Below are 27174 nucleotides of genomic sequence, written 5' to 3' on the forward strand. Positions count from 1 at the left end.
CAATTATCCCTAATTTCATATCTTAACTGTGGTATGTGCTATCTTCTATCTTAGTGTTTTAGAAGTTTCCTTCATGCCTTAATGTTGGTAATTAATACGTTACTGGCTCTGACTCAAAGTAATGTAAATATCTTTTTCGGAAGAGAGTTTCCTGTTTTTGCATTTCTGATGCTAAGTCTGAAGCTCTGGGACAAAGGATATGACCAAATGATGGCCATCGATGTCACGTGGCAGCCCTGGCAAGGCTCCCTTCTCATTCGTGTCCTTTCCTTCTTGAGTTGCCAGACATTGCCTGGCTGCTGCCATCCTGCACATTTCACCAGAACAGCCCTCGATCCTGAGCTTCTGACTCTTAAGCAAGCAACATCTTTGAGATTTTCTAGGAGATTTCTGCTGCCAAAAACAAGGGGCCACACAAGGGTAAACACAAACAGAAGCCAGACTGTTACAGTTAGGAGGAGTCTCAAAGCTTTTCCTGAAACATGCAGAAGGTGGGCTAAATCTCATAGACATACACCTGAGCCAGGTTCCAGCAGCTGCTCTGGCTTTAGATCCTTCCTGCCTCCCCAAGGCCTGCTCTTCTATTTCTCTTCTCAGGCTATTCCTTTCTATAAAGAATAGGCTAGTTTCTGTGATTTCTATTGTTTTGCCTTATCTTTTCTTTCTAACCTTTGTTGGAATATAACAAAAGAAAAAATATACAGGCATACATCATTTTGTTGAGCTTCTCTTTATCGCACTTTTCAGATACTACGTTTTTTTACACATTGAAGGTTTGTGGCAATCCTGAGTCAAACAAGTCTATAGGTGCTATTTTTCCAACAGCATTTGCTCACTTCTGTGTCTCATTTTGATAATTCTCAAAATATTTCAAACTCTTTCATTGTTATTACATCTGTTAAGGCAATCTGTGCACCGTGATCTTTGATGTCACTATTGCAACTGTTTTGAGGCACCATGAATTGCTCCCATATAAGACAACAAACTCATTCAATAATGTTATGTGTGTTCTGATGGACCAGCCATTTCCTCATTTCTTTCCCTCCGCTCAGCCCTGTCTATTCCCTAAAACACACTAACATTGAAATTAGGCCAATTAATAACCCAATAATGGCCTTTAAGTGTTCAAGTGAAATGAAGAGTCACATATCTCTCACTTTAAGTCAAAAGCTAGAAAGGATTAAGCTTAGGAAGGCATGTCATAAGGAGAAGCAGGTCAAATGCTAGGCCTCTTGCACCAAACAGCCAAATTGAAGGCTATGAGAAAGGTAGGGAAGCTGCAGAAGAAAAGTTTGAAGCTAGGAGAAGTTGGTTCATGAGGTTAAATGCAATAAGCCATCTCTATAACATGGAAGTGCAAGGTGAAGCAGCAAGTGCTGATGGAGAAGCTGCAGCAAGTTATCCAGAAGATCTAGCTAAGATCATTGATGAAAATGACTAAACTAACAAAATATTTTAATGTAGATGAAACAGCTTTCTATCAGAAGATGCCATCTAGGGCTTTCATAGCTACCAAGAAGAAGTTGATGCCTGGTTTCAAAGCTGCAAAGGGCAGGCTGACTCTCTTGTTAGTGGCTAATGAAGCTGGTGAGTTTAGGTTGAAGCTAATGCTCGCTTACTATTCTGAAAACATTAGGGATTTCAAGAATCATGCTAAATCTGCTTTGCTAGTGCTCCATAAATGGGACAACAAAGCCTGGATGACAGCATATACGTTTCCAGCATGGTTTACTGAATATTGAGACTTCTAAGACAATAAAGATTCCTTTCAAAATAGTATTGCTCACTGACAATGCACTTAGTAACTCAAGGGTTCTGATAGTGATGTACAAGAAGATTCCCATTGATTTGATGCCTGCTAACATAACATCCATTCTGCAGCCCATTAATCAAGAAGGAATTTTTATTTTCAAGTCTTATTATTTAAGAAATACATTTTGTAAAGCTATAGCTACCAGATAGTGATTGCTCTGATGGATTGGAGCAAAGTAAATGGAAAACCTTCTGGAAAGGATTCACCATTCTAGATGCCATTTAACACACTTGTGATTCAAGGGAGGAGGTCAAAATGTCAACATGAACAGGCATTTGGAAGAAGTTGATTCCATCCTCATAGATGCCTTTGAGGAATTCAAGACTTCAGTGAAGGAAGTAACTGGAGATGTTCTAGAAATAGCAAAAGAATTAGAAATAGAAGTGGATCCTAAAGATATGCCTGACTTGCTGAAGTCTCATGATAAAACTTGAATGGATGAGGTATCGCTTCTTATGGAAAAACAAAGAAAGTTGTGTCTTGAAATGAAATCTAATCCTAGTGAAGAAACTGTGAACACTGCTGAAATGACAAAGGATTTAGAATATTTACATAAATGTAGCTGATAAAGCAGTGGCAGGGTATGAGAGAACTAACTCCAATTTTGAAAGATGTTCTTCTGTGGGTAAAATACTATCAAACAGTATCACATACTATTCAGAAATCTTTTGTGAAAAGAAGAGTGAATCGCCATGCAAATTTCATTGTTGTCTTATTTAAAGAAACTGCTATAGCCAACCTAGTCAGTAAGCAGTCATCCACATCAAGGCGAGACCCTCTACCAGCAAAAAGATTATGACTTGCTGAAGGCTCAAATGATTGGTAGCATTTTTTAAAACAATAAAGTATTTTTAAATAAAGTACATAGGTTATTTTTTAAACATAATGCTAATATACACCTAATAGACTACAGTACAGTATAAACATAAATTTTATATGCAGTGTGAAATAAAAAAAATTATGTGACCTGTTTTATTGCAATAATCACTTTATGGCAGTGGTATGGAACTGGACCCAGAATATCTCCAAGGTATGCTTGCATAGCATTCAGGAAAAAAAAGTGTCTCGGCTGCTTTCTAAACAATTTATTTTCATAATTTCTGTAAAATGATTATTATACATCCTTATTTACAGGGGTACTCTTTATAATTTCTTTTTGTTTTAAAATCAATCAAAAATAATCCTCAAGCTTTTCTTTCAAATCTCAGAACTGAAACAAATTATAGTTTTAGTTCAGACACATAAAGAGCTTGGAAGTCATCACTCCCATCCTCAGAATAAAAAGTTGGGCAAGCTGCAAATCATTGACTTTTCTTGACTTCTCAGATAACTGAGTGTGCAGGGGAAGCCACTAACCAAAATCTAGAAAGATGGGCAAATCCAGAAAGACACAGCACTTGGAGCAGAAATTGCTGTATGCCATGAGTGGTAGGAATATTTACTTGTCTAGTAATTTTGAAAAATTACTATGAGCTGGGGGCAGAGAGTAAGAAATTCCTGGAGCCACAATCATAAAGAGGCCCCCAAACTTTGCTGGACTTTCCTTTCAGTTACCCCACCAAGTTCTCACAGTGAGGATCCAAAAAAGATCCCCATATGGCCATGGCAGAAAAAAGGGGGAGAAAGCCATTGTTCAATCTCCCAGATCCTTCTCTCTAACAACAGTAGAAAGGTTTTGCCTGAGGGAAACACCGAAAACTTAACCCAGGTGGAGGAAGAGAATACCATCTCACTCCAGCCCTCTTGACTCATGTACTGAAAAGCAAAAACACAAAACAGAGTGAACACAGGACTTCAAAAAAAGAGACTGGGATGCTGCATCCAGGGAAGAGAATGAAGAACATGGTAGTAGGAGGGAGCAATCCTCCTAGACCAGGGACAGAAACACGTATGAAGGTTATATGTCCACTAAAAGACTGAGATTTCATAAGATTAGAGGACACTCCATCTCTCCAACGCCTTACCACAACACCAACACAGCTCCAGAATGACAAGAGTGGATTGGTGACAGCTAAAAGAGCTGCAGGATATAGACTTTCTCTGGGGCAGAGTCCTCAGGGAAGCACAGTCAAAAGGGGAGACAAACACAAGGCTACTGGAGGAAGCTGAAGTTTCTCTTTTGCTGTGCAGAAGATCTTTAGTTTAATTAGGTCCCATTTGTCAATTTTGGCTTTTGTTTCCATTGCTTTTGGTGTTTTAGACATGAAGTCCTTGCCCATGCCTATGTCCTGAATGGTATTGCCTAGGTTTTCTTCTAGGGTTTTTATGGTTTTAGGTCTAACATTTAAGTCTTTAATCCATCTGGAATTAATGTTTGTATAAGGTGTAAGGAAGCAATCCAGTTTCAGCTTTCTCCATATGGCTAGCCAGTTTCCCCAGCACCATTTATTAAATAGGGAATCCTTTCCCCATTTCTTGTTTTTGTCAGATTTGTCAAAGATCAGATGGTTGTAGATGTGTGGTATTATTTCTGAGGACTCTCTTCTGTTCCATAGGTCTATATCTCTGTTTTGGTACCAGTACCATGCTGTTTTGGTTACTGTAGCCTTGTAGTATAGTTTGAAGTCAGGTAGCGTGATGCCTCCAGCCTTGTTCTTTTGGCTTAGCATTGACTTGGCAATGCGGGTTCTTTTTTGGTTCCATATGAACTTTAAAGTAGTGTTGTCCAATTCTGTGAAGAAAGTCATTGGCAGCTTGATGGGGATGGCATTGAATCTGTAAATTACCTTGGGCAGTATGGCCATTTTCACAATATTGATTCTTCCTATCCATGAGCATGGAATGTTCTTCCATTTGTTTGTGTCCTCTTTTATTTCGTTCAGCAGTGGTTTGTAGTTCTCCTTGAAGAGGTCCTTCACATCCCTTGTAAGTTGGATTCCTAGATATTTTATTCTCTTTGAAGCAATTGTGAATGGGAGTTCATTCATGATTTGGCTCTCTGTTTGTCTGTTATTGGTGTATAAGAATGCTTGTGATTTTTGTACACTGATTTTGTATCCTGAGACTTTCCTGAAATTGCTTATCAGCTTAAAGAGATTTTGGGCTGAGACGATGGGGTTTTCTAAATATACAATCATGTCATCTGCAAACAGGGACAATTTGACTTCCCCTTTTCCTGACTGAATACCCTTTCTTTCTTTTTCCTGCCTGATTGCCCTGGCCAGAACTTCCAACACTATGTTGAATAGGAGTGGTGAGAGAGGGCTTCCCTGTCTTGTGCCAGTTTTCAAAGGGAATGCTTATACTTTTTGCCCATTTCAGAAACTACCATCAGACTGAACAGGCAACCTACAGAATGGGAGAAAATTTTTGCAATCTACTCATCTGATAAAGAGCTAATATCCAGAATCTACAAAGAACTCAAACAAATTTACAAGAAAAAAACAAGCAACCCCATCAAACATCAAAAAGTGGGTGAAGGATATGAACAGACACTTCTCAAAAGAAGACATTTATGCAGCCAAAAAACACATGAAAAAATGCTCATCATCACTGGCCATCAGAGAAATGCAAATCAAAACCATAATGAGATACCATCTCACACCAGTTAGAATGGCCATCATTAAAAAGTCAGGAAACAACAAGTGCTGGAGAGGATGTGGAGAAATAGGAACACTTTTACACTGTTGGAGGGACTGTAAACTAGTTCAACCACTGTGGAAGACAGTGTGGTGATTCCTCAAGGATCCAGAACTAGAAATACCATTTGACCCAGCCATCCCATTACTGGGTATATCCCCAAAGAATTATAAATCATGCTACTATAAAGACACATGCATACGTATGTTTATTGCGGCACTATTCACAATAGCAAAGACTTGGAACCAACCCAGATGTCCATCAATGATAGACTGGATTAAGAAAATGTGGCACATATACATCATGAAATACTATGCAGCGATAAAAAAGGATGAGTTCATGTCCTTTGTAGGGACATGGATGAAGCTGGAAAACATCATTCTCAGCAAACTATTGCAAGGACAGAAAACCAAACACCGCATGTTCTCACTCATAGGTGGGAATTGAACAATGAGAACACTTGGACACAGGAAGGGGAACATCACACACCAGGGCCTGTTGTGGGGTTGGGGGAGTGGGGAGGGGATAGCATTAGGAGATATACCTAATGTAAATGACGAGTTAGTGGGTGCAGCACACCAACATGGCACATGTATACATATGTAACAAACCTGCGCATTGTGCACATGTACCCTAGAACTTAAAGTATAATAATAAAAAAAGAGATTAATAATATGTAAAAAAAAAAAAGAAGTTTCTCATACTTATGGCTACAAGAAACATTAAACATTAAGCACAGCTCAACTCCTACTCAGATTAACATAAATATTCATATGAAAGCCTTAGTTATCTCAGTTCTCAGTACCTAATATATATGGCTTACAACAAAAAATTATGAAGCATGTCAAAAGCAAAAAGCCAAAAGAAACGCAGTCTGGAGAGATAAAGCAAGCATCTGAACTAGATTCAGATATGAGACAGATGTTAGAATTATCAAACAAGGAATTTAAATTACTATTATTAATAGGCTAAGGGCCCTAATGTAAAAAGTTAAAAACATGCAAGAACAATGCATAATAAAAGCAGGAGATGGAAACTACCAAAAAATCAAAAGGAAATGCTAGAAATAAAAAAAAAAAACACCAGGAAAGAAATGAAGAATGCCTTCGATAGGGTCATTAGTGGACTTGACATTGCTGAGCAAAGCATCAGTGAGCTTGAAGACATGTCAATAAAAACTTCCCAAACTGAAATATAAAAACAGTTAAACAAACAGAACGGACATCCCAGGACTGTGGGATAACATGGGTAACAGCAACATGGGTGACATAAACATATCTAGAATACCAGAAAAAGAACAAAGAGGGGATAGGACAGAAGGAACATTTGAAGTAATAACAGCAGCAAACTTTCCAAAATTAATGATAGACACTGACCCACAGATACAGGAAGCTCAGAAAAACACCAAGCAAAAGAAATACACACACACACACACACACACACACACACACACACACACACCCCTAGACATAGCATATTCGAATTGCAGAAAAATGAAAGAATGAAAAACTCTTGAAGGAAGCCATAAGGGGGAAAATAACACCTTACCTCTAAAGACTAAAGGATAAGAACTACATTAAACTTCTCATCAGAAATCATGCAAACCAAAACACAGACAGTGTGGTGAAATTTTCAGAGTGCTGAAAGAGAAAAAAAAACTAACAGATAATTCTATATCCAGTGAAATTATACTTTAAATGCGAAGAAGAAACAAGGACTTTCTCAAACAAAAACTGAGAGACTGCATCACCACTAGTCTTGGCCTACAAGACATGTTAAAAGAAGTTCTTCAGAGATAAGGAAAATAATATCAGTAAGAAATCTGAATCTACATAAAGAAATGAAAGAGCATCAGAGGAGAAATAAATGAAGGTAAAATATATATAATATTTAGTTTCTCTTATTTTTAATTGAGCTAAAAGATAACTGTTCAAAGCAATAATAGAAAGAATACATTGGGGGTCATAGCATATTATAAATGAAGTGAATGACAGCAATGTCACAACGGATGACAGGAAGGAATTGGGTATACTCTATTATGGAGTAGCTCCAGTACACATGAAGCCTTATAGTATAGTGTTATCTGAGGGTAGGCTTAGATTATTTAAAAATGTGTATTTTAAACTCTGGGAGAATCACCAAAATTTTTTGTTCTTTAAAAAAATGTATAAACAGTATACCAAAAGATAAAAAATGGAATTCATATAAAGTGTTCAATCAAAATTAGAGAAGGCATAAAAAGTAGGGGAGGGCAAAGAACAATGCATGGAAGTGGTAAAAGCTACAAAGATTTTAAAATTTAATCCAACTATATTAGTAATCACCTTAAATATGAATGGCCTAAACATAACCATTAAAAGACCAAGATGATCAGTCCGGATTTTAAAAAAAAGAAAACTTCGGCCAAGCGCAGTGGCTCACGCCTGTAATCCCAGCACTTTGGGAGGCCGAGGCGGGCAGATCATGAGGTCAGGAGATCAAGATCATCCCGGCCAACATGGTGAAACCCCGTATCTACTAAAAATACAAAAATTAGCCAGGCATGGTGGTGTGTGCCTGTAATCCCAGCTACTCGGGAGGCTGAGGCAGGAGAATCACTTGAACCCGGGAGGTGGAGGTTGCAGTAAGCTGAGATCACACCACTGCCCTCCAGCCTGGACAACAGAGCAAGACTTCATCTCGAAAAAAAAGAAAAACTTCAAGACCCAATCGTACACTGTCTACAAAACATCCATTTTAAAAACAAACACTTAGGTTAAAAGTACACAGATGGAGAAAGAGACACCATGTCAACCTTAATAAAAGAAAGCTGGAGTGACTATATTAGCTTAAGACAATGTAGACTTCAGAAAAAGGAAGACAATCAGGGATAAAAAGGAATACTACATCATGATGAAGGAGTCAATTCTACAATAAAACATAACAATCCTAATACAAATATATGTATCTAATAGAGTATCAAAATACATGAGACAAATACTGATAGAACTGAAAGGACAAATAAACAAATCTGCTATTTTTTATTGTTGTTCAGGCCAACTCTGAGCAAGGACAAAGCCACTATTATAGTTGGAGATCTGAATTGCAAGTAGGTTTCAAATCACAGAAGACTAAAACCAGGGTGCCCATAGTCCAGCTGATTCTCTAGTAGGCAGACAACTTAAACATATTTTAAGTTAATAACATAAACTCATAGGAACATGGAAATATATTTTATAACTTTGTAACATCTAGTATATTCTAATCCACATGTAATAACTCACTTAGAGGTCTTATAATATCTTTGTGTTTTAAAATCAATCAAAAATAATCCATAAGCTTTTCTTTCAAATCTCAGAACTGAAAGGAATGATAGCTTTAACTGAGGCATATAAAGAGCTTGGAAATCATCACTCCCACCCTCAGAATAAAAAGCTGGGCAAGCTGCAAATAAATGACTTTTCTTGGACTTATCAAGTCTTATCTTATAGAGACTTTAGCCACTATAGAGGAAAAAATATGTTCTTTTGCTGAACTTGGATTCCCTAATACCTACAAAGGTTTTGGACTTGAACAAAGCTCAACAAATATCTACTGAATGTCTGAATCTGAATTTTCCCACTAAATTATGTTCATCAACATTTATTTGCACAAGTGAGCTACTGTTTCACTAAAAATACGAAGTTCCAGTTGAAGCTATCTTTCAAATAGAAGATTTTGGTTTTATAGTCATCTTCCACTATTACCAAATAACTACCTGGTTTAATAAAACAATGAAATCAATTACAGTGAGTACACAAATTGTTCACAGGGTTAAAGTGCCACAGTGATTTACTATTAACTCTATTAATTTGTTGATTTGAAATGATCCACAAATTACCAATGCAAAGTAACCAATATGGACATAACACAAAAATTAAGAGAAGATTTGCAAAAAGATTAAAAGCAAACATGTACATTATAGAAGTGTAACTCTTAGGGTAACACAAACATTTTTAAGTGTCAGAATTTTATCAATTTAAGTTGTATATTTGGGCATAGTTAAATAATTTATACCCCCAACATAAACAAACAAAATGCAAATATAGAAGGACTACATTATTAGACAAATCATTGGGTCTAAAAAATGAAAAATGTGAAACACGATTTTATACCTCCTCCCCCGCTTTTTTTTTTTTTTTTTTTTTTTTTTTTAAGACGAGTCTCGCTTTGTCACCAGGCTGGAGTGCAGTGGCACCATCTCAGCTCACTACAACCTCTGCCTCCCAGGTTCAAGCAATTCTCCTGCCTCAGCTTCCTGAGTAGATGGGACTACAGGCATGCGCCACCACGCCTGGCTAATTTTTCTATTTTTAGTAGAAACCAGGATTCACCATGTTGCCCAGGATGGTCTTGATCTCCTGACCTCATGATCCACCCGCCTCAGCCTCCCAAAGCATTGGGTTACAGGCGTGAGCCACCATGCCTGGCCTTTAACCCATTTTTGTATGTATAACTAGAATAACAACTGAAGAGAAAATATCATATTGACTCTGTCATCTCTTTAAATTACATAGTTCAACAATCATCCTCAATTTATTTCAATCTGGGTGAGTTAAATAAAAAAATTTGAAATTTCATTACTTCCATACAACTCAGAAGATCAGCATCATATCTTTATAAAATATTATTTTGCAGTGAGAAATACCTATTTATTATAATTTGCCAATCTTCTTCAGATAGGAGATGATTTTCATTTTACTCGACAGGGCATGGCCCATTTATACCTAATAGGCACGAATCTAATGTCCTACAATAGGGCACAGGGGGATGATTATTTACTGGATAAGAAGTACTGATATTCTTCTCCTTCTACCAAATACTTCTTTTAAAACTTCTCTCAAATATCACTATGTGATTCATTAAAATTCAATTTTGCTCAACTTTCCAAGTAAAGTGATTATAGCAAGTAAAGTACATCTTCATAGGCTTGTAAATACTTCATGTTCATTCCACAAGTCAGACAGGGGAATGGAAAATATCAGAGACCACTTACCTGACATGCATTATAAAGGAGCTGGTGTTCTAGTTTTTTAATACCCAGAATCTGCTGAAACATTTCATAGAGTTGTTCCTTGCTCAGAATAAGTTCAGACACTGCACTTAGGGCCATTCTATTTGGCTGTTTGCACAAGTCCTCTTCACCTCTGTAAATGGCATCATATTTGGCTATCCATGAGCTCAATACCGTCTCTTTGCTCAAGCCATCTATTTCTGGCAAACTCCGCACACGTTTTTCTATGTTTTTCTTAAATACTTCTCTGAAGTCATTAGCAGAACACCCTCCACTCTGAACCATTCTGGCCACTCGGTCACTCTTTAGAAAAACCTGAAAAACAAACAAACAAAAAAACAAAACCCAATTACAATTAGGTGTAGATGATAACACCACTTGCTTTCAGCAATCCAGCCAGAGTTTCTACAAATATTTCAGCCAAATATTCCACAATGATTCAAAATGTTTTATAATACATGGTAACTAATGTCATAATGTTGGCCCTAAATCTCTCTAAAATGCTAAAATGTTTAGGAGACACAGTATACAGTAAAAAACACCTGTAAGATGGTTTACTTTGACCTGTATGTCTCCCACCTCTACAACGAAATCATTTAGAGTGACGTCCTTATGAATGTGATTCGTGCGCTTATATACAGACTCCAGAACTCTCTCATGCCTTCCACCACATGTGTTCAGAGTGAAAGGACAGCTGTCTGTGAATCAGGAACCAGGTCCTCACAGACACCAAATGGGCTAACACCCTGATTTTGGACTTCCCAAGCCTCCAGAACTGTAAGAAATACATGACCATTATTTATAAGCAAAAAAAAAAAAAAAAAAAAAGATGATAAGGAAAACAACTGGAGATATGAACCCAACATCTATACCTGTGTCTGAGAGTTCTAGCTGGTTTTTCAGCAGGGAAAGAATCATCTATCATTTGAGTGTGGACTTCAAGACCAATAGTAGGGTAAGTCTAGTATTCCAGTCAATATTCATCATCTGTAATTTTTACTCAAAATTGCCCAACAGCTGGGGGCTAGAATATCCCTGTCCCCATCCCTGATTTTACCACCTCCGCAACTTCTCACACACTTATCATAACTAGAAAGAATGGAGGTTTGAAAAGCAACACCTCTAAGGGACTTCTAATTGTCCATTACTACTGGAAAAAAAATAAAATAAAAACAACAATAGCGACAACCACAGAGTAAGATGTTCATGAGACAGGTAACAAGGGTTGGGTAAAAATAAGTACAGTAATAAGGTCATATTTGGGAAGAGACACCAGATTTGGCCTTAAATTTTGTGTATTCTGCTAAGTTATGTATCTAAGTATCAGTTAAGATTCATTAAACATCTATTATGCTGTCAATATTCCTAAGAATCCTCTATAAGCCATATAAGACTGCTTTTATTATTGCTTTATTCTTTCTATAATGTCAAAAGACTCTCCCAGAAAAGCCTGCAGGACAATTTAATAGAACCTCCATAAATTATACGCTGTTATTGAGCTTACAGAACAAAAATTCATGTTAACTTTTTTTTCTTTTTTTTTTTTTTGAAACAGGGTCTCATTCTGTGGCGGAGGCTGGAGCCCAGTGACACAATCACAGCTCACTGCAGCCTTGATATCCCAGGCTCAAGAAATCCTGGGATATCAAGCTGGGACCTGCAAACACACACCATCATGCCTGGGCTAGTTTTTGTATTTTTTTTGTAGATATGGGGTCTCACTTATGTGGCTCAGGCTGATCTCAAACTCCTAGGCTCAAGCAATCCTCCTGCCTTGGCCTCCCAAAGTGCTAGGATTACAGGCATGAACTACCACACCTGGCCTCAAGTTTTACCCTAAGAACTGACTCATAGTGAAGTACTCCCAAGTTATGATCATACTACTTGCACCACACTTCCATGCCTGTCTGCATGTGGGCAAGCAGCACACCTGCTTGATACAGTCAAAGTGGACTCACTTGAACAACTGGCTGGCATGCTCAACCACCTGACCCCAAGCCTTTTCCCACCACTTTAGTTCTCCCTCTTAAGGTCACTCAAACAAACTGTTTTTCTTGTTTCCTATCTTTGCTCAATGGCAAGAAGATTCCTGGAGCTCAAATATTTTGGTTGACAGCCTTACATACTGAACCACGGGTAGTAAATTCTGCACTGGCAAATAAGATGCTCCTCAAACTACAATGAGGTTACGTCCTAATAAGCCTGTCATAAGTTAAAAATATCATGTCAAAAATTCATTTAATACACCTAACTTACCTGAAACATGCTCAAAACACTTACATTAGCCTACAGTTGGGCAAAATCATCTAATGCAAAGCTTACTTTATGATAAAGTGTTGAACATCTCATGTAATTTGTCAAATATTATACTGAGTATGAAAAGCAGAATGGCTATATAGGCAGTCAAAATGTGGTTTCTGCTGAGTTTTATCACTTTTGTACCATTGTAAAGTTGAAAAATCATAAGCAGAACTGTCATGAGTCAGGGATCCTCCGTGTGTGTAACACATTCCCAAAATTCTTCCTCTCTCTTTACCAGGTCTGGCTCAATTACTCACTACTGGAAAGTCTCCCTGTCTTTTTTTTTTTTTTTTTTATGTTTTTAAGGCAACACAAATTAATTCTTAAGTGACAGGTATATGAATAGTGCTTTAAATATTTCTATATCAAAGATAATGAAATTGAGATGTTTAACAATATGTTTTGTCTAAGAATGACAAGAACTACTTCAGAACTCAGATGTGTCTCCACCTCCCTTCTCAACTTCATCTAATCACTCTCATTGAGCAGTGACATTTAAGATAAATAAATTGTATATTTATAACCTGCATAAGTATTTATATGCAATTTAGAATTATATTCACAAATATTAAAAGTATTTATATATATGATCTTATATATTACATTATATACACACGATTTTGATCTATTTGTATACTAATTTCTGTGATAGTTGTATCTTAAGGTGGAACTCAGGGAAGCTCAGTAGTTAAAGGGATGGACTCTGCCAGCTGTCCATCTGTTGCTTTTCAGCTCCATTTCCACCTTTCCATTGCCCTGCCTGTGTCAGCTAACACAATTTTTTTTTTTTTTTTTGAGATGGTGTCTTGCTCTGTCACCCAGGCTGGAGTACAATGGCACCATGTCGGTTCACTGCAAACTCCGCCTCCCAGGTTCAGGTGATTCTCCTGCCTCAGCCTCCTGAGTAACTGGGACTACTGGCATGTGCCACCATAGCCAGCTACTTTTTGTATTTTTAGTAGAGACAGGGTTTCACCATGTTGGTCAGGCTGGTCTCAAACTCCTGACCTCATGATCTGCCCGCCTCAGCCTCCCAAAGTGCTGGGATTACAGGCGTGAGCCACGGCGCCCAGCCAGCTAACAAAATTTTAAGCAACATCGGTAGAGGCTGCCGGAGGACGTACACTGGAAGAAAAAGGGCCCTTCTTCCTGGTTCTCTTCTTACCTGAAGGCATGTGGCAGCAACCCGTGGGCAGCTTTTCTCCAGACCCCTGAGAATGGTCTCCCAATGTACCATCCCCACTGGCAGATACCCAGTGAGTTCTGCAGTGTGGCACCCCACTGTGGACAGCTTCCCCCTAGAACCCCAGAAGGCCAATCCCCTGCAAGTCTCCCTGCAACACTTCGGTGAACTACTCTGCCATGCAGTAAGACACACCTTCTCCAGTGAGGTCTGGATCCCAGCCCTGTGGGAGGGGGTGCCTCTTTGGGTACTCTACTCCCTATTTCTGCTACTCCTATATTCTTTAGAGTTTTCTTTACCCACAGTAACCAATTTGTTATTGTTTATATTAAGCGTTCCCTGTTCAATTATTGTGTGTTTTCTGTCTTCATAGTGCACTCTGATACAAAAATACTGAAGAGCTGCAACATTGTCCCTATAGGAAAATATTTGAAGTCAAAACAATCAACTTTGAGAAATTTAGTAATGTGTGTATAGTTTGACCAGCAAGACATAAAGTGAAGTATGAATATCTTAGGAGGGACATCAGAAAACCCCTTAATTGCTTAATTTCTAATACGCTAAGTTGGCAGGCATTTTATATTTTCCAAGTTCTTCTGCTTAACAGAGTCAGAGCTAGATTCCACCAAGTAACTAAACCACATTTTTGAAACAAGGACATCAAGAAACTTATCATTTTTGAATTCATTTCCCCTACAAAACCATACCTGAAGCCATACTCAATCAAATTAGATGTAATGTAATCAACATTTAGTAAGTGTTAACAACATTTCAGGGATTCTGCTAAGTATTCGGGACACAATGAGAAATGAGCCAAAGACCTTGCCCTCAAACAGTCACAGCACCTGAGAGAGACAGGATACACATGAAAATATAATAGCGTGACGGCAGCAATGGAAACCCACACAGAGGGAGAAACGGCAAAAGAAGTTATTAACTCTGTTGAGGGGCCAGAGTAGAAGAGGAGAGGAGCACAAGGCAGAGACAAGGGAGCCATGTTTTGTACAACCCATGAGTTGTGTGAGAGGGAAAGAGAGAAAAAAAGGATACTTCAAGAAAAAGAAAATAAAAGAACAACGACAATAAAGCACAGAAGAATAACACAGCAAGGCCTTTTGAGGGAAATGCAAGGACTTTCATACTAGCAGGGACATTCACTATAAGAGTGGGGGCCTCGTGGGGGAAGGGAGGACTCTGGACTCTATCTAGTGATGCAGAGGCCAAGGGTAGCTGGGTAGCCAAGGTGCTAAAATAGTGAGAAGCATGCATTAGGTAATTGGTGGCAGCACCAAGGGTAGACAACAAGTGACCAGAGCAGGCACTGGGACATCAGTTATCACACGAACACAACAGACCTGGTGGAAAACAATAAGGGCTAGGACTAGACTAGAGAGAAAGGTGGAGTTAAGGAGGATTTGGGAAATAGAATGAATGTGTTTTGGCAAATTACAAAATGTGGAAATATAAGACAAGGAAAATTGGAAAATTCCATTTTTTTTACTGGGGTATCTAGATTCCAGTAACCAAAAATAAAGAATACAGGTGGAAGCCCATGTGTGTGCATCTGTACATGGTGGTGAATGCTGGGAGAGTCATGGCAAACCAGTTTAGTTTTGGTACAGGTCAGCTTTGGAGACAAAGTATGGTTAAAAAAAAAAAAAAACCCGAAAGAGTCAAGACAAAATCTTCTGAAATGCCTACATTTTAAAATTTGGCAAAAGAACCGGATCCACGGCAGGTTGGTGGTGTCAGAGTAGAAGAAAAATATACGGATTTACTAGCAGTCAAGAGAGGAGATGGTTTTAGGATAAGAAAGCCAGAGACAGTCTCAGTTAAGATAAGAGAGAGAGAGACAGTCCCACAGGCCTTTTAAAAACCTCCCTTTGTCCATCTCACCATGAGAGAGAGACAGAGAGAGAGAAACAGAATTATCAAGTGCCATTAGAGAAATCAGGTCAAATGAAGAGAGATTTGCTGGTTTTTATCATCACCAGGTCACTTCTGACAGACAAGATTTACTGGAGTGGTGAAGAGCAGAAGCTCTCGTCTCCTGAGAGGAAGCCCTGTCTTCCCCCCGCCACCTTACTCATTTACCTTACTCTTTCATCTTGCTCTGTTTTTTGTTTCTGCATATAACATCATCTGACATGCATTTATTGTCCGTCCGCCCACCAAAATAGAAGGTAAGCACCTCAGCAGCAACTTTGTTTTGTTTGCTAATGAATCCAGTACCTAACACAGAGCATGTCCTGTAGAGAGAGCTTAATAAAAATTTGTTGGCCAGGCGCAGTAGCTCACACCTGTAATCCCAGCTCTTTGGGAGGCCAAGGTAAGCAGATGGCTTGAGCTTACAAGTTCAAGACCAGCCTGGGCAACATGGTGAAACCCTACTCTACCAAAAATACAAAAAATTAGCCGGGTGTAATGGCACAAGCCTGTGGTCCTAGCTACACAGTAGACTGAGGTGGGAAGATCGCTCAATCCCAAAAGCTGGAGGTTGTAGTGAGCCATGATCACACCACTCCAAACTGGGTGACAGAGTGAAATCCAGTCTAAAGAAAAAAAAAAAAAAAAAATATATATATATATACACACACATATACACGTGTATATATATACGTGTATATATATATACGTGTATATACACGTATATATATACATATATACGTATATATATACACGCATATATATGCATATATACGTATACATATACACGCATATATATGTATATATATGTGTATATATATCTGTTGAGAAAAAGTAATTACTACCCCCACACACTGAAATCTCCAGAGACAAACAGGAGGATTATACAGGCATCTAGCTCACAGGTATCCTATGATACTGATGACTGTGGGAAAAGAACCAGGGGATGGATAAATATCCAGTAACTGGAAGTCTAGGAAGTGATGTATTGAAAGGCATGAGCTCCAGAAGGAAATGGGCTTTCACACAAGGGAGGAAGAATAACGATCTGAAAGCAGGAATGAAGACCCATTCTCTTGGCCCTACGTGTAGAGGACAATGAAAGGCCCACAATCATAAGGTGGCCACATCTCCCCTCTGTCCTCAGCCTGCTGATTAGGTGTGGGGCCTTCCACATCACACATACTCTGAAGGCCATCACGAAGCCTGATCCATCAACCTTTAATCTCACCTAAGCTCCATATTTAGATCTCCAATATTATCTCACATCTCTCCTTAGGTGTCCCACTGGCACTCTAAATAAGTCTCAGAGTTCATGACTTTTCCAATATTTGTTCTGCCTCCTGCTTGCCTATCTCAGTGAGTGACAGATCCCAGTTTCCATTCTCGAGAGGCCTGGAAATCATTCCTGACTCCTCACATCCTCCATGTTATATTCCCCAACAGACAACTTGTCCCTGAACCCTGCTGATTCTATCCCCTCAATTCCTCTCAAGCCCTTCTTCACCTCTCCATCTCCCACAACGGTTCTCCCTCCCTCTTCCTGGGGCTCAAGGGATGAGAGCAAACAGCCTTGCAACTGGTCTCTCTGCCTCAGAGGTTTTTCTAGCAGCTACCCTATTCCTACTACCATTTTTTCCAAACTTATTGTCAATTGGCATATATATATTTTTTAAACACTGATCATTTAAATCCTTCTCCAGCTTAAAATTTTTCATTGGTCTTCCACCAAAATCGTCACCATGGCCTCTGAGGTCCCACTTCAAAAACGTCTCAAACAAGGCTGGGCACAGTAGCTCATGCCTGTATCCTGGCACTTTGGGAGGCTAAAGTGGGAGGATCACTTGAGCTCAGGAGTTGGAGACCAGCCTGAACAAAACCCTGTCTCTACAATAAAATTTAAAAATTAGCCAGGCGTGGTGGCACATGCCTGTAGTCCCAGCCACTTGGGAGGCTGAGGCAGGTCTATCACTTAAGCCCAGTTCTTTTTTCTTTTTTTTTGAGATGGAGTCTCACTCTGTCACCCAGGCTGGAGTCCAGTGGTACCATCTCAGCTCACTGCAACCTCTGCCTCCCGGGCTGAAGCGATTCTCTCACCTCAGCCTCTGGAGTAGTTGGGACTACAGGCACATGCCACCATGCCCGGATAATATTTTTTTGTATTTTTAGTAGAGACAAGGTTTCCCCATGTTGATCAGGCTGGTCTTGAACTCCTGACCTCAAGTGATCCACCTGCCTCAGCCTCCCAAAGTGCTGGGATTACAGGTGTGAGCCATGGTGCCCAGCCATGAGCCCACGAGTTCTAAGCTGCAGTGAGCTATGATCTCGCTATTACACTCCAGCAGTGAAACCTTGTTTCAAAAAAAAAAAAAGGTCCCAAATTTCCTCTCTGGCTTCATCACAAGTTATTCTTCCTTGCTGGATCTCTGTGCTCCAATCCCACAGGCCTTTTAAAAACCTCCCATTTTCTACCTCACCATCCCCTAATTATCTTAGTCACCATTCAGATCTCCACTCAATTGATCCCTACTCAGGAATTTCTTCCCCAGTTACCCAGGCTTGGCCAGATCCTGTATCATATGCTGTTACAGGACCTTTTCTTTTTTCTTTAAAATACTGATCACGCTGTTACTGTAATATTTAAGTAAAACATTTAATTCCCATCTCTATTCCTCACTGGACAGTAAGTTCCATGAAGTCAAAGACTGTTTCATTCACCATTCTATCTGTAGCACCTAGCACTATGCCAGGTACATAGTTAGCAAGCACCCAGAAAATATCCACTGGATGAGTGAATGAGTGGTTCAGATGGTTTAACCAATGATTTAATCCCTCCATCCATGCACACGTATAATTTAAATAATTAATGAATCAGGAAGAGGGAACAACACTGCAGAGGAAGAAATCACAATGAACAATGTCACAGAGGAAGGGCTGGACTGTGATGGCTCATGCCTGAAATCCTAGCACATTGATTTTATATCCTGAGACTTTGCTGAAGTTGCTAATCAGCTTAAGGAGATTTTGGGCTGAGACAATGGGGTTTTCTAGATATACAATCATGTCATCTGCAAACAGGGACAATTTGACTTCCTCTTTTCCTAATTGAATACCCTTTATTTCCTTCTCCTGCCTGATTGCTCTGGCCAGAACTTCCAGCACTATGTTGAATAGGAGTGGTGAGAGAGGGCATCCCTGTCTTGTGCCAGTTTTCAAAGGGAATGCTTCCAGTTTTTGCCCATTCAGTATGATATTGGCTGTGGGTTTGTCATAGATAGCTCTTTTTATTTTGAGATACGTCCCATCAATACCTAATTTATTGAGAGTTTTTAGCATGAAGGGTTGTTGAATTTTGTCAAAGGCCTTTTCTGCATCTATTGAGATAATCATGTGGTTGTTGTCTTTGGTTCTATTTATATGCTGGATTACATTTATTGATTTGCATATGTTGAACCAGCCTTGCATCCCAGGGATGAAGCCCACTTGATCATGGTGTATAAGCTTTTTGATGTGCTGCTGGATTTGGTTTGCCAGTATTTTATTGAGGATTTTTACATCAATGTTCATCAAGGATATTGGTCTGAAATTCTCTTTTTTGGTTATGTCTCTGCCAGGCTTTGGTATCAGGATGATGCTGGCTTCCTAAAATGTGTTAGGGAGGATTCCCTCTTTTTCTATCAATTGGAAGTTTCAGAAGGAATGGTACCAGTTCCTCCTTGTACCTCTGGTAGAATTCGGCTGTGAATCCATCAGGCCTGGACTCTTTTTGGTTGGTAAGCTATTGATTATTGCCACAATTTCAGAACCTGTTATTGTTCTATTCAGAGATTCAACTTCTTCCTGGTTTAGTCTTGGGAGGGTGTATTTGTTGAGGAATCTATCCCTTTCTTCTAGATTTTCTAGTTTATTTGCATAGAGGTGTTTGTAATATTCTCTGATGGTAGATTGTATTTCTGTGGGATTGGTGGCGATATCCCCTTTTTCATTTTTTATTGCATCTATTTGATTCTTCTCTCTTTTCTTCTTTATTAGTCTTGCTAGCAGTCTATCAATTTTGTTGATCTTTTCAAAAAAACCAGCTCCTGGATTCATTAATTTTTTGAAGGGTTTTTGGTGTCTCTATTTCCTTCAGTTCTGCTCTGATTTTAGTTATTTCTAGCCTTCTGCTAGCTTTTGAATGTGTTTGCTCTTGCTTTTCTAGTTCTTTTAATTGTGACGTTAGGGTGTCAATTTTGGATCTTATTCTCTTTTAAAGGTTAAGTGGTTTAAGCTGAGGAGATAACTGGCTCGAGGTCACACAGCTACTGGGAGAATAGAGATTGAATACTGGGCCTTTGGACTCTAAAAACACTACTCCTTTACTCCCTTTCCCTCCCATTCCTCCACTCCAGCCTGGGTGCACGTTTGGCAGCCAGATATCCTGCTGGTTGCTGGCCAACACCTGTGGAATTATTGAGCAGTGACTTTCTTGTGAAAATGCCACTGGGCACACAACTTATCACTGTGGCGGTTACGAACCTCACGTCAGAAAACTATGACATACTATTGTGTCTGGAATTGGTGGGTTCTTGGTCTCCCTGACTTCAATAATGAAGCCGCGGACCCTCACGGTGAGTGTTACATGGTGAGTTCTTAAAGATGGTGTGTCCAGAGTTTGTTATTTCAGATGTTCAGATGTGTCCGGAGTTTCTTCTTTCTGGTGGATTCGTGGTCTCGCTGACTTCAGGAGTGAAGCTGCAGACCTACAGCTCTTAAAAGTGATGCATCTGGAATTGTTCGTTCCTTCCAGTGGGTTCGTGGTGTTGCTGGCTTCAGGAGTGAAGCTGCAGACCTTCACAGTGACTGTTAACAGCTCTTAAAGGCAGCATGGACCCAAAGAGTGAGCAGCAGCAACACTTATTGTGAAGAGCGAAGGAACAAAGCTCCCACAGCCTGCAAGGCGACCGGAGCAGCTTGCCACTGCTGGCTGGGGCAGCCTGCTTTTATTCCTTTATCTGGCCCCACCCACATCCTGCTGATTGGTCCATTTTACAGAGAGCTGATTGGTCTGTTTTGACACAGTGCTGATTGGTGCATTTACAATCCCTGAGCTAGACACAGAGTGGTGATGGGTGCATTTACAATCCTCTAGCTAGACATAAAAGTTCTCCAAGTCCCCACTAGATTAGCTAGATACAGGGTGCTGATTGGTGTATCCACAAACCCTGAGCTAGATACAGAGTGCTGATTGGTGCATTGACAATTCTTTAGCTAGACACAAAAGTTCTTCAAGTCCCCACCAGATTAGCTAGACACGGAATGCTGATTGCTGCATTTACAAACCTTGAGCTAGACACAAAGTGCTGATTGGTGCATTTACAATCCTCCAGCTAGACACAAAAGTTCTCCAAGTCACCATCAGATTAGCTAGATAAAGAGTGCTGATTGGTGCATCCACGAACCCTGAGCTAGACACAGAGTGCTGACTGGTGCATATACAATCCTCCAGCTAGACATAAAAGTTCTCCAAGTCCCCACCCGACTCAGGAGCCCAGCTGGCTTCCCTAGTGGATCCTCCGCCAAGGCCGCGGGCTGCCCACCAGTCCCCTGCCGTGTGCCCGCACTCCTCAAACCTTCAGCTGTCGATGGGACTGGGAACCGTGGAGCAGGGGGAGGCACCCCGAGGAAGGCTCAGGCTGCGCAGGAGCCCACGGGGGTGGGTGGGGGCTCGGGCATGGAGGGCTGCAGGTCCCGAGCCCTGCCCCGCGGGGAGGCGGCTGAGGCCCAGCGAGAATTCAAGCCTGGTGCGGGTGGGCTGGCAGGGCTGGGAGATCTGGTGTACCCTCTGCAACTGCTGGCCCAGGTGCTAAGCCCCTTACGGCCTGGGGCCGGTGGTGCCGGACTGCCGCTCCAAGTGCAGGGCCTGTGGAGCCCACGCCCACCCAGAACTCGCCACTGTGGGCAGCCCCGGTCCCCACCCACGCCTCTCCCTCCACACCTCCCTGCAAGCAGAGGGAGCCAGCTCCGGCCTCAGCCAGCCCAGAGAGGGGCTCCCACAGTGCAGTGGCAGGCTGAAGGCCTCCTTGAGCATGGCCAGAGTGGACACTGAGGCCGAGGAGGCGCTGAGAGCGAGCCAGGGCTGGTAGCACATTGTCACCTCTTACTATGTATGTCACATTTGTCCACATTTCAGTAAATTTTAACTTACATACGGCCTTCCATCTGAGCACCACCAACTGCCACTGTTCCCATTAATCTACCCAGCTTATATACCAAAGAAGTCATTGAATATCTTAATAAAGTCATGGTGAACTGATAACAAAGTGAAATGTGATTACTATAACAAGAAACTATATCTGCCAAAAGTAAGTCTGCTCAGCTGTCCAAACAAGGCTTCAAACATACTTTTCCACAGAAGCCCTTATTGTTCACACATTGCTGTTGATTTGAACCATGCATTACTTCTTTGATTTAAAAGGATTTTATAATGACAAGAAAAACATTATCTGCTTGCCAAATCATTGTGGCTATGAGATGGTTCCAGGAAGGCTGCCAGCATGTGTTCAGCAAAACGCTGAGAAAAGTACAAGAGTCCCACTTATAAGACATGCCTTTTTCTCCTTAATAACACCAATAAAATAATGTCTCATAATTTCCATAACCTATGCTGTCCTTGGAGAAACAGCGATATAGTTTTTAAAACTATTTTTCGGATGTTATCAATTTATGAAGCTTTGTAACTGTGGTGAAGTTTAGTTTCACTAGAAATCGAATAATTTTTGGTTTTCCAGTATGTAAATACCAGCATTTTTTTTTTACATGGAAACATTTTACTTCCTGATTCATACATGTTGTAATCCAAACTTAAAAGAGATACACTTTAAAAAGGAAAATCTGAACCTCACATGTGCTGAAACTCTAAGACATGAACTGTTTTATTGGATGGAAACACACTAAGGCAGCATTTATCCATCTGTGGGACCTGTCTGTGAGTCACACAAAATGGAGTCCTCTGTGGTGACAGCAGACACAGAAACGCAAAGGAGCCCAGTGCTCCATTCTGAAGACACACTTCGGCTATCCAAGAAGACACACTTTGGCTCCCTGTTAACACCCTAGATGTGCAGAAAGAACAATGGTCACGTACCAGAAAAGACCAGTGTGCCTCCTCTGATTTCAAGTGAAAACTCTAAAGTGACGTTCTCTCCTTTCATTTCAAGTTATTTTTTGGAAAGGTCATCCACCAAGGTGAGTTAAATGATAATGTGTACTAAATTTTTAAAAACTTATCCAGTCTATCATTGATGGGTATTCGGGTTGGTTCCAAGTCTTTGCTATTATAAATAGTGCTGCAATAAACATACGTGCGCACGTGTCTGAATAAAGAAAATGTGGCATATATACACCATGGAACACCATGCAGCCACAAAAAAAGAATGAGTTCATGTCCTCTGCAGGGACGTGGATGAAGCTGGAAGCCATCATTCCCAGCAAACCAACACAGGACCAGAAAACCAAACACCACAAGTTCTCACTCATAAGGGGGAACTAAACAACAAGAACACATGCACGCAGGGAGGGCAGGGAGGGGAACAACATACACCAGGGCCTGTTGGGGGCTCAGAGGGTAAAGGGAGGGAGAACATTAGGACAAACACCCAATGCATGCAGGGCTTAACATTTAGACGATGGGTCGATAGGTACGGCAAACCAACATGGCACATGCACACCCATGCAACAAACCTGCACGTTCTGTACATGCATCCCAGAACCCAAAGTAAAAAAAACAAAAAAGAAAAAAAGAAAAGGAATTATAACCTCTTGAACCTCAAAAAATAAATAAATAAATAAATAAAGACCTACTTGTGCATCTTTTGCCAAAGGAAACAAACTTAAGGGAGTGGGGAGGAGAGCAGTAAACCCTGGGAAAAGCCACCATGATCCAAAACTTGATGGACTGTCTAAATTATTAAAATATTCTTTAAAAAATGAATAGGTTCCTGTCTAATTACTCTTTTTACGAGAAACACCTACAATACATTAGACAATAAAATAACTAAGGGGGAGTATCTCAATTACTTGTTAGGGTCCGTCAGAAAATTTTATTAATGGCACCTTAAACACTACAGAGAAACTGCCAGAAGAATGAAGACTTAGCAGAAAATACATGTCTTTTGTTACAAGTAATGAGAAAACAAAAGCCAAATGTTTGTCTTTAAAGTTGGTTTGCTTACCCTTCAACTTTGACATTCATTTGAAAAATGAGGACATTTTATATACCAGGCTGTATCTCGACTGCTCACTACATTGTAATACAATAAGCTTATGTTCAAGCAGCAGTTGGAGAAGGATGCTGTTAGCCCCTTAAATATCCACTTCACACAGCATGACAACAGAGAGATCCTGCTTCCCATGATGACTGATCAGCTCAACTACCATCTGGAGAGACAGGAGGACCTGGAGGCCTGCTGTCAGCTGCTCAGCCACATCCTGGAGGTGCTGTACAGGAAGGACATGGGGCCAACTCAGAGGCACATCCAGATTATCACGGAGAAACTTCTCCAGACTGTGAACCAAACCATCATTTCCATGGGACAAGATTCCGAACTCACTGTAAGTGCTTGGTGACAGTATTTTTTTTCCAGGTCACTTTGTATGCCCAAAGCCAGTCAATGGATTCTTTGTTGGCACTGTTTTGTGCCAGGCTCTTTATCCATCCAAGTCTCCCTCAACCTACCTTCCAGCCTTCTCTTCCATTTCTTTCAAGAACATATTTTCTGTTCCAGTAAAAGGACACACTTGTGTAGCCCTCCACACTCTGCGTACATTCCAACCCCCATAGCTTATCCATTTGTTCAATAAATGTTTACCAAGACAAACCAAAATGCCAGGCAATGTGATCAGGTGTCATAAGCAAGGGTTTGCTTCCTTCCTAGAGCTTACAGTGGGGCAAACAAATGGTTATACAAACTGATATGCCTGTGGCTTGATAAATACTAGTGAGAATTTCCAGTGCCATAAGTTCATAACAAAGTTTGAATCTAGCTGAGGAGGTCACGGTGGCTTCCCTGAGGAGGTGAGTAGAGATCTAAAGACAAAGAATTTGCAAAACAAAAGGAGCCAAGGGGCCAGGAGACAGTGGGTGGAGGGAACACAGCCTATGTAAGGGGGCCTTAAGGCAGCTCCCTGGGCTGCAGTGAAGGGCCCGAGAGTACGGTGGAACGGGAGGATCCTGAGGAGGACGGGTGGGCTTTGTCAGGCCTGGAAAGCGCTCTGGTTTTTATCCCAGGAGCATGGAATGCCATCAATATTTAAGGCAGAGAGTCACATGATAAAAACTATATTTTGAAAATAGCTAAAATTTATTTTAGGGACTTCATGTATATTAACCCTCACAACTGCATAAAGAAGGTGCTAGTATTTATCTTAAAGGTAAACAACAACAACAACAAAAACCCAAAAAGCATACAGAAGTAAAGAGACATGGCCAAGATCACACAGCTAGAGTGTGGAAGAGTCAAGATTTAAGGCCAGTCTCACTCTAGAGCTCCCTTCTTCACCACCATGCAATCAAGTTCAGCAATTTATCAATGTGTGGCTCATTCGACTGAGCTGGAAGGGACAACAGGTAAATGGATTGGTAAGGATTAGGCAGGAGAATGCTCCTGTTCACCTCTTTGTCAGGCATTCCACAGCTTGATGGTATTTCTCTATTCTAAGCCATCTTAATACTTTCCCATGCTCTGTGTAGGTATAAAACACTGCTGTCCTGTCTTATACCACATCATTGTATCTCTCTCATTAAGACTGCAAACTGCACCTTTGAAATCTCTGTAGTGTCTAGTATCATTAGATACTCAAATTTTAAAGGAAATCATTAGGTCCTTGTATTAACGGACTTTGGAAAGTTATTGAATCCAAAGGCTGGTGTGTTGACCAGTGTGGGATGAAGTTTTCATGAATTCAAAGTGAAAAAAGAAAATACAAGGACTTCAAAGTGCATTTTAATAAAGCTAACTTTATTTAATATTCTAATAGTTGAAACTGTAGGTGCAAGAAGTCACTTTCTGTAATACAATGTTATTCATAGTAAATGTGCGGTTTTGTTGCTGTATTTATCCAATGGATTCTTCCCACACAGCTGCACAGACAAAACCAACTCACTGAGACTGTGCTATAACAATAGAGAAGGAATTTTATTAATGCAAGGCTGGCCACACAGAAGATGGAGTTTTACTCAAATTAATCTCTCAAAGGCTTGGAGTTTAGGTTTTTTGTAAGGATAATTTGGTGGGCAAGGGTTTAGGGAACGGGGAATGTTGACTGCTTAGAGGTGAAATCACAGGGGTGTGGGAAATGGTCCTCCTGCACTTAGCCTCTGAGGAGGGGCCATAGGAAGAGTTGCACCACTATTGTGGGTCTGGGTGGATTTAGTTGGTGGTCAAAAATGCAAAATGTGAAAGATACCTCAAAAGGCCAATCTTAGGTTCTACATAGTGATGTTATCTATAGGAGCAATTGGGGGAAGTCACAAATCTTGTGACCACTGGCCATAGGACTACTGAACAGTAAGGGATTACAGAAACTAGGCCTACATTTTAGCAGAATGTTGCGGGAAGTCAGGGACCCCGAACGGAGGGACCAACTGAAACCATGGCAGAAGAACATAAATTGTGAAGACTTCATGGACATTTATCACTTCCCCAATCAATACTCTTATAATTTCCTATGCCTGTCTTTACTGTAATCTCTTAATCCTGTCATCTTCATAAGCTGAGGATGTATGTCGCCCAGGACCCTGTAATGATTGTGTTAACTGCACAAATTGTTCATAAAGCATGTGTTTGAACAATGTGAAATATGGGCACCTTAAGAACAGGGTAACAGCAATTTTCAGGGAACAAGGGAGATAACCTTAAAGTCTGGCTGCCTGTGGGCCAGGCAGGACAGAGCCATATTTCTCTTATTACTGAAAACGGGTAAGATAAATATCGCTGAATTCTTTCCCCAGTAAGGAATATTAATAATTAACAGCCCTTAGAAAAGAATGCATTCCCGGCGGGGGGGGCCTCTAAAATGGCCGCCCTGGAAGTGTCTGCCTTATGCAGATGTAGATAGGGATGAAACATGCCCTAGACTCCTGCAGCACCCCCAGGCTTGCTAGGATTAGGAAATTCCAGCCTGGCGAATTCTACTCAGACCGGTTCTCTGCTCTTGAATCCTGTTAAGATGTTTATCAATGACAATGTGTGCACAGCAGGACAAGGAAGTCCATCAGTGATTCTAGTTTCGCCCTGACCTTGTGATCTCGCCCTGACCTTCTGCCTTGTGATTTTTTTTTTTTTTTTTTTTTTTTTTTTT

The 27174-nt window shown here is 40.4% G+C and overlaps 1 protein-coding gene across 5 annotated transcripts in view; it reads right to left on the reverse strand.

The window, feature by feature from the left end:
* CADPS2 (calcium dependent secretion activator 2) overlaps positions 1 to 27174 on the reverse strand; it is a 572316-nt gene that overhangs the window by 342221 nt on the left and 202921 nt on the right. For all 5 annotated transcript variants that reach the window (XM_058426274.1, XM_058426269.1, XM_058426272.1 and 2 more), the window contains exon 3: positions 10407 to 10739. In XM_058426274.1, the coding sequence (XP_058282257.1) occupies positions 10407 to 10739 (333 nt within the window). The remainder of the gene's footprint in view (positions 1 to 10406; positions 10740 to 27174) is intronic.

This window comes from Hylobates moloch, unplaced genomic scaffold, assembly GCF_009828535.3.
Source record: "Hylobates moloch isolate HMO894 unplaced genomic scaffold, HMol_V3 SCAFFOLD_1, whole genome shotgun sequence".
Taxonomy (NCBI): domain Eukaryota; kingdom Metazoa; phylum Chordata; class Mammalia; order Primates; family Hylobatidae; genus Hylobates; species Hylobates moloch.